Below are 13,641 nucleotides of genomic sequence, written 5' to 3'. Positions count from 1 at the left end.
TGATGTTACTTGGCTCAAAACATGCAAGTTACATAATTTCTTCAGACAGTTATTCCACGAATGTTATAGCAGCGCAACGTGTATTATTAGCTCGATTATCTTACAGTACAGAACGATAATGTTCAAGATATTTTGGTTTCTCAATCGATTAATGCACAGACACAGTGGAGTGTCAAAACAGAGAGTAAGTGTCTAATCTCTTATGTATTTAAATTACAGTCACTCTAATCAAATAAGCGAAACCTGAGAAATATACATTTTTATGACTACGGCACTTGCTATGTGTGTGTGTTTATTTTGGTTGTATTTCAGAGTGTTGTAACTGTGGTCAAGTGCACCAGAGGGCGCTGTTGCTCCTTCAGCAGACTGCAGTATCACAGCAGACTGTGGGCTCAACACTTCACACTGCACGGCATTTCAGAGCCTGTTCTCTCTAGCCAGTACATCATATCTCATGTACTAGGCGAAAAAACTGTGAGTTTCTGTCTCATCAAGTTTTGATATAGTGTAAAAGTTCCCTAAAACATTTATTTGTATATGAATAGAGAGAGAGATACATATATAGATTTTATTTTGTTTTGATACCAATACAACTAAAATTTTATTGTACAACTAAAAAAAAAGTGCAGGCGTTTAGTGTGTGTAAAATAATCATTTATTAGAATTAACATTTTAAAAAGAAAGTTAAGTACTTTAAGAAATTAGTTTTAAATTCACTCCCATTCCTTCCTCTTCACAAAATCAAAGGAATACCTATTTCCCTTTCCATGACACTGTGTCCTTGTCTTTCTTTGTTGAAAGCTGGAATGTGTGCAGAGGAAAAGGCTGCGAGAGAAAGAGTGTGGGAATTATGCTCCAAACGCCTCACAAGGTACTACATTTCACTACAACTTTACTGAGTTTTTAATGATTAAGACCCTGTACACACACGTGAAGGGCTTCACAGAACTTCATTAAAATTATTTTGAATTTAGTTATTTTAAACTGTTATTTGTTATTCATTTATTCTCTTTAGATGAACACTAAACCATTTCCGAGGACTTTTAACTTCCACCCACTCATCATTTCTTATTTATGTTTAGCGAAGGACAAAACTAGTGTTCAATCAGTATGTAACTAAAGCATATATGCAAATAATAAAATGAAATACAAACAAAATTGGTAACATTTTACAATAAGGACACAATAGTTAAGGTTAGTTTCTGCATGAACTAGCAATAAATAATACTTTAGTTATAGTATTTAACAATACAGATGTTGGTTAGTTAGTTCATGTTAGCTTAAATAATATTAACAGATACATCTTGATTTTAATAATGCGTTATTACACGTTGAAATTAACATTACCTAAAATTAAGAAATGCTTTAGAAGTATTTTAAATTTTTAGTTCATTTTAACTGATGTAGTTAACTAATGTTAGCAACTACAAGATTGTTACCACAAGATTGTATAAATTAAATTAAGAAAAAATTAGATGTAAACAAAATTGAACAAGTACATTAACACATTTAATACATTTCCTAAAATTCCCAAAACAAAAGAAAATGTTTAGTATTTCACTCTAGATTTGGGACTGATATAATGTAGTTAAAAAGTACTGTTGCCTATTCACGAAAAAGACCAGAAATACTAGAAGATAGATTGCCTATTGACCTTTGTCGATGTGTTTTTTTTTTTTTTTCAGGATGCCTGTACAGTATGTGATTGAGGAATGGAACTTCAGAGACCTGACCCTGAAGATGAAGCCTCCCGTGTTCATACCTCGTCCTGAAACAGAGGTGAAAAACTTCAGTGACCTAGTGTCCGAATTTTACAACAGACTGAGAGTGGACTTCAAATGGACGTGAATTTTTGGATAAACACTGACTGTGTTTACATGTATTTCCGTTTGGACCTGCTGGTTTGTGTGCGTGTAGGAGCTGGTTAGTCTGGTTCTGGAGGACCTCCGGTTGATACGGGGGGAATCGCACACGATTGATTTACGATGTCTGGAGGTGGGCTGTGGATCTGGAGCCATCTCTCTTAGTTTACTACGCAGCATTCCACAGGTTTGCAATCAGTGTCTTTTTTTCTAATTATTTATCTTGCTCTTCCGAGTAACGTAGCGTGTCATCTGTAACATCTGTACTGCTGTCTGAGTGGGAGAAGAGGGTTGCATTGACAATCCAACACAATGGGCAGCACATTGAACACATTTTATAAGTGGTCAGAAACTTGTAAATAACTCATGAACGAATAAAGTTACGTTGAAACCAAGCACACCATTGTTTTTCTTGTGACATTACCAATAAGTTTGATGTGTCACATGGCCCTCTTCCTATTGAAAAAACAAAAGTTGTATCCAAGATGGCCGACTTCTAAAAGGCCACCATGGTCACCACCCATCTTGAGGAGTTTGCCCCCTCACATATACTAATGTGCCACAAACAGGACTTTAATATCACCAACCATTCCCATGTTATTACGGTGTATCCATATAAATGGCCCACCCTGTATATATACAGGTCCTTCTCAAAAAAAAAAAAATCGCATATTGTGATAAAGTTAATTATTTTCTGTAATGTACTGATAAACATTAGACTTTCATATATTTTAGATTCATTACAACACAACTGAAGTAGTTCAAGCCTTTTATTGTTTTAATATTGATGATTTTGGCATACAGCTCATGAAAACCCAAAATTCCTATCTCAAAAAATTAGCATATTTCATCCGACCAATAAAAGAATGGCCATTATGTTCATTTATGCACTCAATACTTGGTCGGGAATCCTTTTGCAGAAATGACTGCTTCAATGCGGCGTGGCATGGAGGCAATCAGCCTGTGGCACTGCTGAGGTGTTATGGAGGCCCAGGATGCTTCGATAGCGGCCTTAAGCTCATCCAGAGTGTTGGGTCTTGCGTCTCTCAACTTTCTCTTCACAATATCCCACAGATTCTCTATGGGGTTCAGGTCAGGAGAGTTGGCAGGCCAATTGAGCACAGTAATACCATGGTCAGTAAACCATTTACCAGTGGTTTTGGCACTGTGAGCAGGTGCCAGGTCGTGCTGAAAAATGAAATCTTCATCTCCATAAAGCTTTTCAGCAGATGGAAGCATGAAGTGCTCCAAAATCTCCTGATAGCTAGCTGCATTGACCCTGCCCTTGATAAAACACAGTGGACCAACACCAGCATCACTGACTGTGGGTACTTGACACTGGACTTCAGGCATTTTGGCATTTCCCTCTCCCCAGTCTTCCTCCAGACTCTGGCACCTTGATTTCCGAATGACATGCAAAATTTGTTTTCATCCGAAAAAAGTACTTTGGACCACTGAGCAACAGTCCAGTGCTGCTTCTCTGTAGCCCAGGTCAGGCGCTTCTGCCACTGTTTCTGGTTCAAAAGTGGCTTGACCTGGGGAATGCGGCACCTGTAGCCCATTTCCTGCACACGCCTGTACACGGTGGCTCTGGATGTTTCTACTCCAGACTCAGTCCACTGCTTCCGCAGGTCCCCCAAGGTCTGGAATCGGTCCTTCTCCACAATCTTCCTCAGGGTCCGGTCACCTCTTCTCGTTGTGCTGTGTTTTCTGCCACACTTTTTCCTTCCCACAGACTTCCCACTGAGGTGCCTTGATACAGCACTCTGGGAACAGCCTATTCGTTCAGAAATTTCTTTCTGTGTCTTACCCTCTTGCTTGAGGGTGTCAATGATGGCCTTCTGGACAGCAGTCAGGTCAGCAGTCTTACCCATGATTGCGGTTTTGAGTAATGAACCAGGCTGGGAGTTTTTAAAAGCCTCGGGAATCTTTTGCAGGTGTTTAGAGTTAATTAGTTGATTCAGATGATTAGGTTAATAGCTCGTTTAGAGAACCTTTTCATGATATGCTAATTTTTTGAGATAGGAATTTTGGGTTTTCATGAGCTGTATGCCAAAATCATCAATATTAAAACAATAAAAGGCTTGAACTACTTCAGTTGTGTTGTAATGAATCTAAAATATATGAAAGTCTAATGTTTATCAGTACATTACAGAAAATAATGAACTTTATCACAATATGCTAATTTTTTGAGAAGGACCTGTATAATATAATGCAGCTGTGACTATTCACATAATAACAATAATGTAATTAAAAAAAATGAAGCTTCAGGGTCATGTTGTGCTTTCGCATGAATAGTTGTGGCTCTAAACAAAAAGTAACATGACATTTGGGTCATCACATTGAGTATTTCCTTTAATAAAGGTTATCAAATGGTTCTCAGGAATAAGCTATCGAGATCTATTACATACTTAACATGAAATTTAATTTTTATGAGAACCATGACATGTAATTTTTAAGATTCAAATGATAATGAATTTAGATGCAACACAAACCTGCTAGTGTATCGCTAAACTGTTTAATCATCTGAATTCAGTTAGCCTTTCTATGCAGAATGTGCTATTTGTGTGTTCGTCTTCATCTTGAATCTAGCCTGACAGATTTTAATAAATGAAGGTTAAGGTTCATTTGACAAAAGCTGACGGAATGGAAATATTTCTTAGAGAAAGTGTCTTTTTCTCTCTCTTTCTCTTTAAGAAATGCCATAGGGAAATTAAAGCCAGGTCAAGACTAAATGTGTGTTGCATGTGTAATTTTGATTCTTTGTTAGTTTCTGTTTAGTATATAGAGAGGAACTGCAGCATGAGGGAGTGACTGGCATCTTTGATTGTCCCATTTCCTTGATTTTCTCTCTGTTTGTTATGACTGGCCGAAGTGAAAAGCGCATTAGTCACAAGCAGACCTGCACGTAATCCACAGCTCCGAATTCCACGGAAAGCTCCACAGATTCTGTAAAACTTGAATGTCAGTCATTCAAAATGCATCCCATGCTCCTTGTATGTTTATTTACTAAATATTGTGGCTAAATATCATCATGCTTTCAGATGCCAGTAATAAGCTCCGTTGTCCATATTCCAATACATGCCACAAAATTTCCGCCCACAATCCGTGAAGAAACTAAAAAGAGTTCAGAGACTCATTGTGGACCTTATCATAACATTCACAATTGATTTAGCATTAGCGTGACTGGAGCGCTGGTAGATAATCGAGACGGTTCAGCCCATATCCTAGAAGGGCCTCTAAGGTAGTGACATGGAAATGTTCTGCTAATTCCAGGGATTTATCAGGCTTTTCCTGTTAAAGCTTGTGCCTCTCTTCCCACTAGATGGCATTAAAAACAGCCCTCCTCAATGCTAAACATCAGATTTTTAACTCTCTGTGTCCTACCCACATTACTATTATTAGATTCTGAGATGAACTTGTTTGCTCTTTAAACTCTGCACTTCACTGACCGCATAAATGCAGGTACTTCTACTGAAATGTTAGTTAAAAGTAAGTGTTGTTTTGGGTAACAAGAGCTGTGTTTATTGAGCTAGCAGGCATAAATGGAGGCTTTTCAGGAGATTCATGGATCATTGACACTTATGTATGTTTTGACAGCCAATTGTATGCGTCATATACTGTACGTGTGAATACAGTATACATGCATGAGAAAATACTATCTTACTACTGTATGTACATATAAATAGCACCTGATACAGTTTAAACTATATATATATATAATATTTACACTACTGTTCAAAATTTTTGAGAAGTAGTTTTAAGAATCTGTTATTTATTTGATCAAAATATAGTAAAAACTGTAATATTGTGAAATATTTTTACAATTTAAAATAGCTTTTCATTTCATAAAATTAAAAAATTGAATTTATTTCTGTGATGGCAAAACTGAATTTTCAATAGCCATTATTCCAGTCTTCAGTGATCCTTCAGAAATCATTCTAATATGCTGATCAAGAAACATTGGTTATTATTTTTTATTATTGAAAACAGGTGTGTGTGTGTATATATATATATATATATATATATATATATATATATATATATATATATATATGTATATATGTAGGCACAACTACTGAAAATATCCCAGATACTACATATTACATTCATATAATTATTTTCTTATCTGGTCAATATTGTTGTTTAGTTTAAATGCTTTTAATTTCCAGTGCAAATATATATTTTGCATATGACAGCGAGAAAACAAAATGTGTTTTGTATTCCCAGATACAGATGCGATACTGAGCAAATGCAACCCCATTGACTTTCTAGTCAGCAACCCTCCCTACTTGCTCAGTCAGGACATGGAGACTTTACAAACAGAGATACTCAGGTTAGGCCAACATGCAGACACGCTCAAAATGTGCTTTAACCTTTGACGTGCATATTTGAGAACCTGTAACCTTTTAACCGTCCCCACCTCTTCCCTTGAAGGTTTGAAGACCACAGCGCATTGGACGGGGGTTTGGACGGGCTGTCTGTGATTCACCCGATTCTGGCTCTGAGCTCGAACTCTTAACTCAGCGAGGGTAAGAAGTGTGTGTTTGTCTAAAACAATTATATGTGGTCTGGCTGAGCGACTGGTTCTCTTTGAATATTCTTGTGTGAGTAGCCTTTTAGCCAAATGCAGTATAAATAGTATGGCATAATCGCGCTAAGAAGCTTTCCCAGCATATCTTAAATGCTTCAGGGAATCAAGTGCTACACAGTTCTCTGTAGTTCAGTAGATAACAGTATTCCAGTGATCAGAACGTTCTCCCAGTACTCTTCCCGCCCTCATCACTCACAAGACACACACGTGCACATACACATACACATACACACATGCATACACAATAACAAATAACACAATTAGCTTTTAGTGATGAGAGTTGCAAAACTTGTGTAAGGTGATCATATTCCATGCCCGTAAAATGACAAATTTAATGAGCATTTCACCGAACAGATGAGTGATAAACTTGTAATCGCCTGAGAGCATTGCACATGTCGTTTTTCTAGTCAGTGAACATCAAATGGTCTATATAGGGTTTGAGATTTTCTTGGGTGTCTTATTATTTGCCCCCTCAAGACATGTTTCTTTCATAGAAAGGACACATGCTGTCCTTTCATAGATACCGAGAACCTCTGTTGAATGGGGTTGTATCCGAGCATTAGCTTTCAGATTCTCCGTCTCAGATGTATGACTAATGGCTTACGAGATTGTTTACTTGGTAAAACTTCTTCTCCACCCAATCTTTTCCTCTCTTCCGCTTTTAAATGCCTTTGCCTGCCCAGGCGCGTTTACCTCGAGGTTGCCCCATGCCATCCTCCAGTCATTCAGCAGCTGATAGAGGAGATGTGGGCAGGGTTGCTTTATCTGGAAACCCACTGTGACCTCACCAACAGGTCAGGTTCCTCTGTTAACGTGACCTGCTCTTTGTTTTGTTGATGTTTTATTCATTTCAGTGAAGTTTTGCTACAAATGCCCGTCAAATGTTGGGAAAAAATATTTGGGCGTAATACATTTTCATTCCATGAATTTTTGTTCCTAGACAGAGTGCATGTTACAGTGTGAGTATGAGTAATATGGAATTATTTGCTCAACAGCAAATAAGAGGGGGGAAAAAACCTAGAAAATTCAGTGCATATTAAAATTATTTCAAGGCACAGAAAATTTTCAAAGAATTAAAAATCGTAAAGAATTTCTGTAGTGAATAAATTTTTAGTCATACATAAGTGAAAAAAAAAAAAATATATATATATATATATAAATATATATATATATATACACACACACATAAAATAAGAAAAATATATATTTTTTATTTACACGTAAAAAAGAATAAAAAAAAATTAAAATATAATATAATAAAAAAAAATTAATTAATAAAAAAAAAAAAATATATATATATATACTTACACACAATACATTTTTTAATATATCTAAAAAAAACATATATATATATATATAATATGTACATACAGTATAAATGAATATTTGTGTGTGTGTGTGTGTGTGTGTATTACAGTGTGTATAATTTTATTTTATGAGAATGAAAATATTTGTTTTGTTGCTTCCTTAATTGTTGTTTGCAAGTGTCTGACAAATGTGTGGGAAAAATATTTGGAAATAATACATTTTCATTCCGTGAATGTTTGTTCCTAGACAGAGTCCATGTTACAGTGTGATTACATGAGTAACGTGTAATTTCTTGCTCAATAGCAAATATGTACTTTGGCATTTGTCTTTCATGGAATGTTTTAATAATAATAATAATGTTATTATTCCCATGAGAAAAAAACCTTGAAATTTCATATTATGTTAAAATTCTGATTTCAAATATAATATATATAATAAATGTGTGAGCTTTTGTCCAAGTCATGCTTGATCATCACTCTATTATTTGTTGTAATTTTCCATATCTCATTAAAAAAAAAAAAAACAGCCTGTAAATGAAACTGATGCAACCTTAGTAGGCAAATATATTACCCTGTTATCTATGGGTGCCAAGTCAGCAGTATTACATGTTTATAGTATACTGGTAAACATACTGTTATTCTTTGTATTTTATAGGCCACGATTTTGCATTTTACAGAAGAAAGGAGAGGATAGACAGGCATAAAGACGATCATTTTGTATAACACCAGGCTAGGTAGAGCTAGAGACTTCACCATTAGCAGTTGGCCATTAAAAAATGCCTTCAACCAAACTGCATACGGCACACTGCCAGTCTCCTTGCCATCCTGCCAGTTCCCAGCATGCACTGACTTAAAGACCTGCCAATCCTACCGAGAAACTCCTTCCTGAAAGCCGGCAACCTCAGGTTTCTATTTGTTTTGTGCTGTAATCTACTGTTGTTATAGTTTCTATGTTAACTTTCCTTTTAATTGGTGAGCGTGTGTGTGTGTGTTGCTGTGGTTTGTTGTGGTGAGATTGCATTGATTGTGAGTATGTGCTCAGCATGCAAGTGTCAGGGTGCAGTAGGCTGAAGGTAATTACTGAGGCCTTTTCTAAGAACTCCCCCTCCCAGTCCTGCGCTAGTCTCTCCCTGGAAGTAATGCGCTCATTCTGCGAAACAGCTGGCCCATTGCCGCTAGCTTGCTTGCTCAGCTAGCCCACAACGACAGACAGACAACCCGACATGCTCCGCTACCGCAATGTGTACAAGTAAACACAAATTCTGTCTGTTCTAGTCTGCTAATGAGTGTAACAGAATTTGACACACACTGCATCTTTTCTGTTTCTGTAATGTGTATTAGAACACAAAGTCTAAAAATAAAATGTATTTATTTACTGTTCTTGTAGCCATGTAATGCTATAGTAAAAAATAATAATACCTTTGTTTTAGGCTTCTAAATTAATATTTGCATCTGTAGTAACAGTTTAGACTGGAATCTTATTAATTAGATAATTAAATAAGTACCTTTTCCAGAGTAATTGTTAAAATAGATCTCATTGATAACCTTCAATACTGTTTTCACATGTATTTTTTTTTTTTTTGCATATAAAAGTTATTTACATATTTATGTCACCAACAAATTTATGTAAGCTTGCGCAGCAATGAGATCGAGTTTCAGAAAAAGCTCTGCTTCGGTTTCTGGGAAATTCTAATCACGGTGCGAATGATTCACTATGGGGAAAATAGGATGAATAAACACTGTTTCTATGTTCCTGTATACATCTTTCATTTTTCATTATTAATATTCTCTTGTGCTTGTTCATCCCACAGCTTTCTTTTCAATACATTCATTTCAGCACACCTAAAAAAGGAGGCATTTCTTAATGCCTCTGCAAAAGCTTGATGGTACAATGTATTGATGAAAATATTTCTTAATTTCTAAAATGCAAATGGAAAATTTTTTAAAATCCCTTGTTAAATCTATGAATTAAAACACCAAAAATTACATGCAAAACCTCAAAAAGTGCTACATTATTTTAAAATAATTTAGCAATTCATATTCACTAAAAATAAAATATTTTTAAAATCCCTTTATTATTAAATGTATAAAATATCCCTTTTAAATTAACTGATCTTTCCTGGACATCAGCTGTAAAACAATTATGGCCCTTGGTCAGAATAATCTTGTATAACACACATTTTGTCCTGAGATGATTAACTAAATTGCAAAGCAATTTCATGCACATTTGTTCATCTAATAATCCTATTATTCTGAGATTACAATTTTGAATGACCTCGTTTGATAGTTTTACTGGAAGGCCAGTATGTAGAAGAGATCGGAATCTGATTGTTTGATTCTCTGTAACACTTCTGCATTCTGGATGTTTCATTCTGCAAAAAAAGGTTTTCTTTTTCTAGTTACACAGCATCTGCCCTCATCATTTTTTCCCATGCCATGCATTTTACATAATTACACTCTTCTATAAATATTTTTTAGAATTATTCTCAGAAGTGGCAAAAGATACCAATCTAATGACAAAATACTGCATAAAACATTATGACTTCAAGTAAATTTGATTATCACTTTTATTACAAAATGAAGGATTGTTCATCCATAAATACATACAAACTCCACATTGTGGGCATAGAAAAAAAATGTAAATCTTGATTAAAATTGTTACAAAAAAAAAAAAAAAACCTTTCACTGCATTTCACTTTCAAGGAAAGAAACAATTCCAGTCAAGGCAGCGCAGTGACTAAGCTCGCCTTTATAGAATGCTGAAGACCAAGCTACGCATGTGCTTCTCGTGAGCTCAGAGTTTCAGACAAGCTGTGTGTTCTCAATTCTAACCGTTCCTAAAGAGGTCACGTGACCTGTACAAAAGTTTCACGAACATTAAATTCATCTCAGACCCCAAGCCTGTGGTTTAACCGCTCACACTTTTAACAGTATGACACAAAGGTTGAGTCACCTGCTTCTTCACGAGTCAATTTCTGGACATGGGTTGACTCAGTCCCACTTGGGTATATCTATCTTTCTATGAAGACAGACTTGCTGACCATCAAAAACTTGCTCCAGAAACAAGAGTCACTCTTCAAGTGGTTAACACTGCTTTTTGACCCAAACCTCAGATTGGGGCTGTGCATTTAACTTGCTGCCTTCAAAACATCAGCATCCAGCTCGTGATTGGCCGTAGTGTGCATTTCCATGGCGAAGTCAAAGCTGGAAAGGGTAATCCTGAAGATACTGCAGTAACAGTCTCGGTAGAGGCAGGCTCTCTGTGCAAGTGGTGTGTTTGTTGATTACTAAGCGAGTGAGATGTTGCAAAGAAGGAAAGGCTTGAGGACGATGCATCGGCCGTTTGAGTTTTAGCAACACCGCACATTCCTTGGGGGCCGGCGAAGTTACGTGATCCGACTCCTCAGTCTTTTCCTCCTCCCCTTTGTTCCTGGAGCTCACGTAGTGCTGTACGAGGCTGGGGACATCTGGGAAGGACTGCAGGCGAGATTTGGCTGGGGAACTGGAGTCCAGACGGAAACGTCCAAGACTGTACTCGATACGAACGTTCGTGGGCCCGCGACCAGTTTTAACAGACAGTGTCAACATATAGAGAGGGTGGCTGCTGTCCCGTATAAGGAAAGTACCCTCCGTGGCCCCCTGTAGGACAGAGTGGGCCTCACTGGCAGAGATGGCACCCCAGTACCAACCTGGAAAAAATGGGAGGGATTATTAAAATGAGTTGTTATTGGAGACTTTATATGAAATAAAGGGATGAAAATAGTATAAAAAAAAAAATCACAAGAGGTCATTCTACAAAACAGGTGCCTTTAGAGGCCTTTAAAAATTATTCTTTTTTTTAGCACGTTTCAAATTCTCACTGTTGTATATGTATTTTAAATACAAATTTTAAATTAAGCTAAAAAGTTCCTTACTGAAAGAAAATATTCTATCCCTAAATGAAAAGTAATAATTTACCTTTTAACTGTAGCTTAATGTAACACATGATTAAACACTTTATTTAAAAAAAAAAAAAAAAAAATGGAAAAAGCATGTTTTATAGAATGACCCTTGATTTATGGATTTGCAGATATATAAATGAATGAATGCAATGAATTGCCATTTTGTTCTAGAAATAATAATAATAATAGTTGTTGTTTGTTATTATTATAGTTGTAACATTTTAAATGTGTATTCTACCTGAGGAATCCAGATAGGAGAAATTACTGGAGATAGATCTTAAATCTTTGCTGGGGTCCCATAAGGTAACAGTTGCATGGATGCAGCGAGGAGAGGACAAAGTCACCACCGGAAACCTGACCATTGGATTGGCGGTATCTTGCAAATGAGCAGGCCTGGAAAAAAATTATGAAACAATTTTAAGTATTTAAAAGGTTGCAATCATCTTAAAATTAAAACTTATTAAAACATGATGGCATGTGATTTTTTTTTTTTTTGTCTTGGCACCAAACACTATCTGTTCAAATATGCACAGAAATACACATTTAGAAGAAATTGCTTATTCAGCTTTTTCATTTAGTTAAACTTAATGTTAATTCTTAACCAGTTCACAGAGGCATAATAAATAACTGCGAAAGAGACCCAAAAAGAAAGTTGTTTTTTTTCCTGCTATTAATGCCACATATCATATTTTGTTAATACATATAATATAAAGAAAATCAAGATCAATCATTAGGTTGAATTATTGCGAAAAGATATGAACCTCCCTAATGTAAAAAAAAAAAAAACACTTTTTAACAATCTACATATATTTACTTTGTTACTTTAAAAATTATTATTATTATGGAGTCCATTTGTCTTTCACACAATGCTTTGCGTCAACAAGAAGAATGTGTGGTATTTTGTTAATGAACTATTAGCTGCTAAGATAGTAATGTTGTTATGGTAATTTAATAAATACAGGTCGCTAAAACTCACCCTTGAACGCACAGAATCATTGTGAAGATATCTGCCGGATTCCTTAAAGTTTCTTTGTTCCTGAGGTTTTTTCTCGGACTCTTCTTGCGGGACGGCAGACAGTTCAGAGATATTTCTCAAGCATATGAAGGTTGTCGAACAGCTTCAGGACTCTGTCGCCGACTGTCATAATAAGTGCGCGACTTGTCTGCGGGTTTGTTTAACAAACTACACGGACATGGTTCTCGAAAACGAGCGGTGTTTCTTTGCAGCTCGTGTCCTAAAACTGAACAAGAAGCGGAACACTGCAGGATTTGGCTTGCTCACTTCGTCTGACTTCCTAGAATCGGTTTTCTGAGAAACCCCCCCCCCCCCACCATGTTTATCGCCTCTGACGCCATCGGCAGCACAGCTCTGTGAAACCCACAGAATCAATCCCCTCTTCTTTGTCATTCAAGCATACAGCAGTCTCGTGAGTAATGCACTAGCACAGGGATGGTCTTTGAATGACTCATTTGGGAGTTTTATTATGGTGATGGCGGTAATTGCTTCCTGGTGTTTGAGGATGAAAACGGCGTTTCTCGTGAAACCGCATGTCTGGCGTTCCAAGAACTTTCCAGGAAAACTGAGCGCCTGCCCTGCTTTAAGCCAATCAGGTCCCTCCCCTTCGTCGAGGCCCCGCCTCCCTCTTGCTAATCATCGAATTAACCATTTATGTACTGCTGAAATCAGTTTCTGAATAAAGACGAATCCTCTTGGGACCCAGGCAAACATTACTCGTAAATTTGAAATTTAAACAATTGATGATTAGGCCTTCGCATTGAAAGATTGTGATATTTTGTGCACATTATATACATTTTAACGGTTTAATCATGCTTATGCATTTTGTTTAGTGTTTCTGACGGAGTTTATTCTAAACGCGTTTTTACTGCCATCTAGAGGCTATCAGGTGTATCCCATATACAGATTAGCAGGAATGCCC

General features: G+C 36.5%; 1 protein-coding gene and 1 pseudogene across 2 annotated transcripts; one reads left to right on the top strand and one right to left on the bottom strand.

Annotated features, from left to right (window-relative positions):
• Positions 1–151: 151 nt before the first annotated feature.
• LOC306845283 (MTRF1L release factor glutamine methyltransferase-like) lies at positions 152–8,467 on the top strand (annotated as a pseudogene). Its single transcript has 9 exons — positions 152–184; positions 238–474; positions 802–871; positions 1,686–1,779; positions 1,918–2,074; positions 6,093–6,198; positions 6,300–6,394; positions 7,140–7,250; positions 8,419–8,467. The product of its transcript is annotated as an MTRF1L release factor glutamine methyltransferase-like (transcript).
• Positions 8,468–9,345: 878 nt separating this feature from the next.
• LOC306845367 (cytokine-inducible SH2-containing protein-like) lies at positions 9,346–13,277 on the bottom strand. The gene is made up of 3 exons (XM_079378126.1): positions 12,681–13,277; positions 11,943–12,097; positions 9,346–11,452 (listed from the first exon to the last, which is right to left on the bottom strand). The coding sequence occupies exons 1-3, from the start codon at positions 12,698–12,700 to the stop codon at positions 10,962–10,964; spliced, it is 666 nt and encodes a 221-aa protein (XP_079234252.1). The 5' UTR covers positions 12,701–13,277; the 3' UTR covers positions 9,346–10,961.
• Between the last annotated feature and the right edge of the window lie 364 nt (positions 13,278–13,641).

The sequence above is a fragment of the Barbus barbus genome, assembly GCF_936440315.1.
Source record: "Barbus barbus genome assembly, chromosome: 25".
In the NCBI taxonomy this organism is placed as follows: domain Eukaryota; kingdom Metazoa; phylum Chordata; class Actinopteri; order Cypriniformes; family Cyprinidae; genus Barbus; species Barbus barbus.
This window is presented reverse-complemented; position numbering and strand designations above follow the sequence as displayed.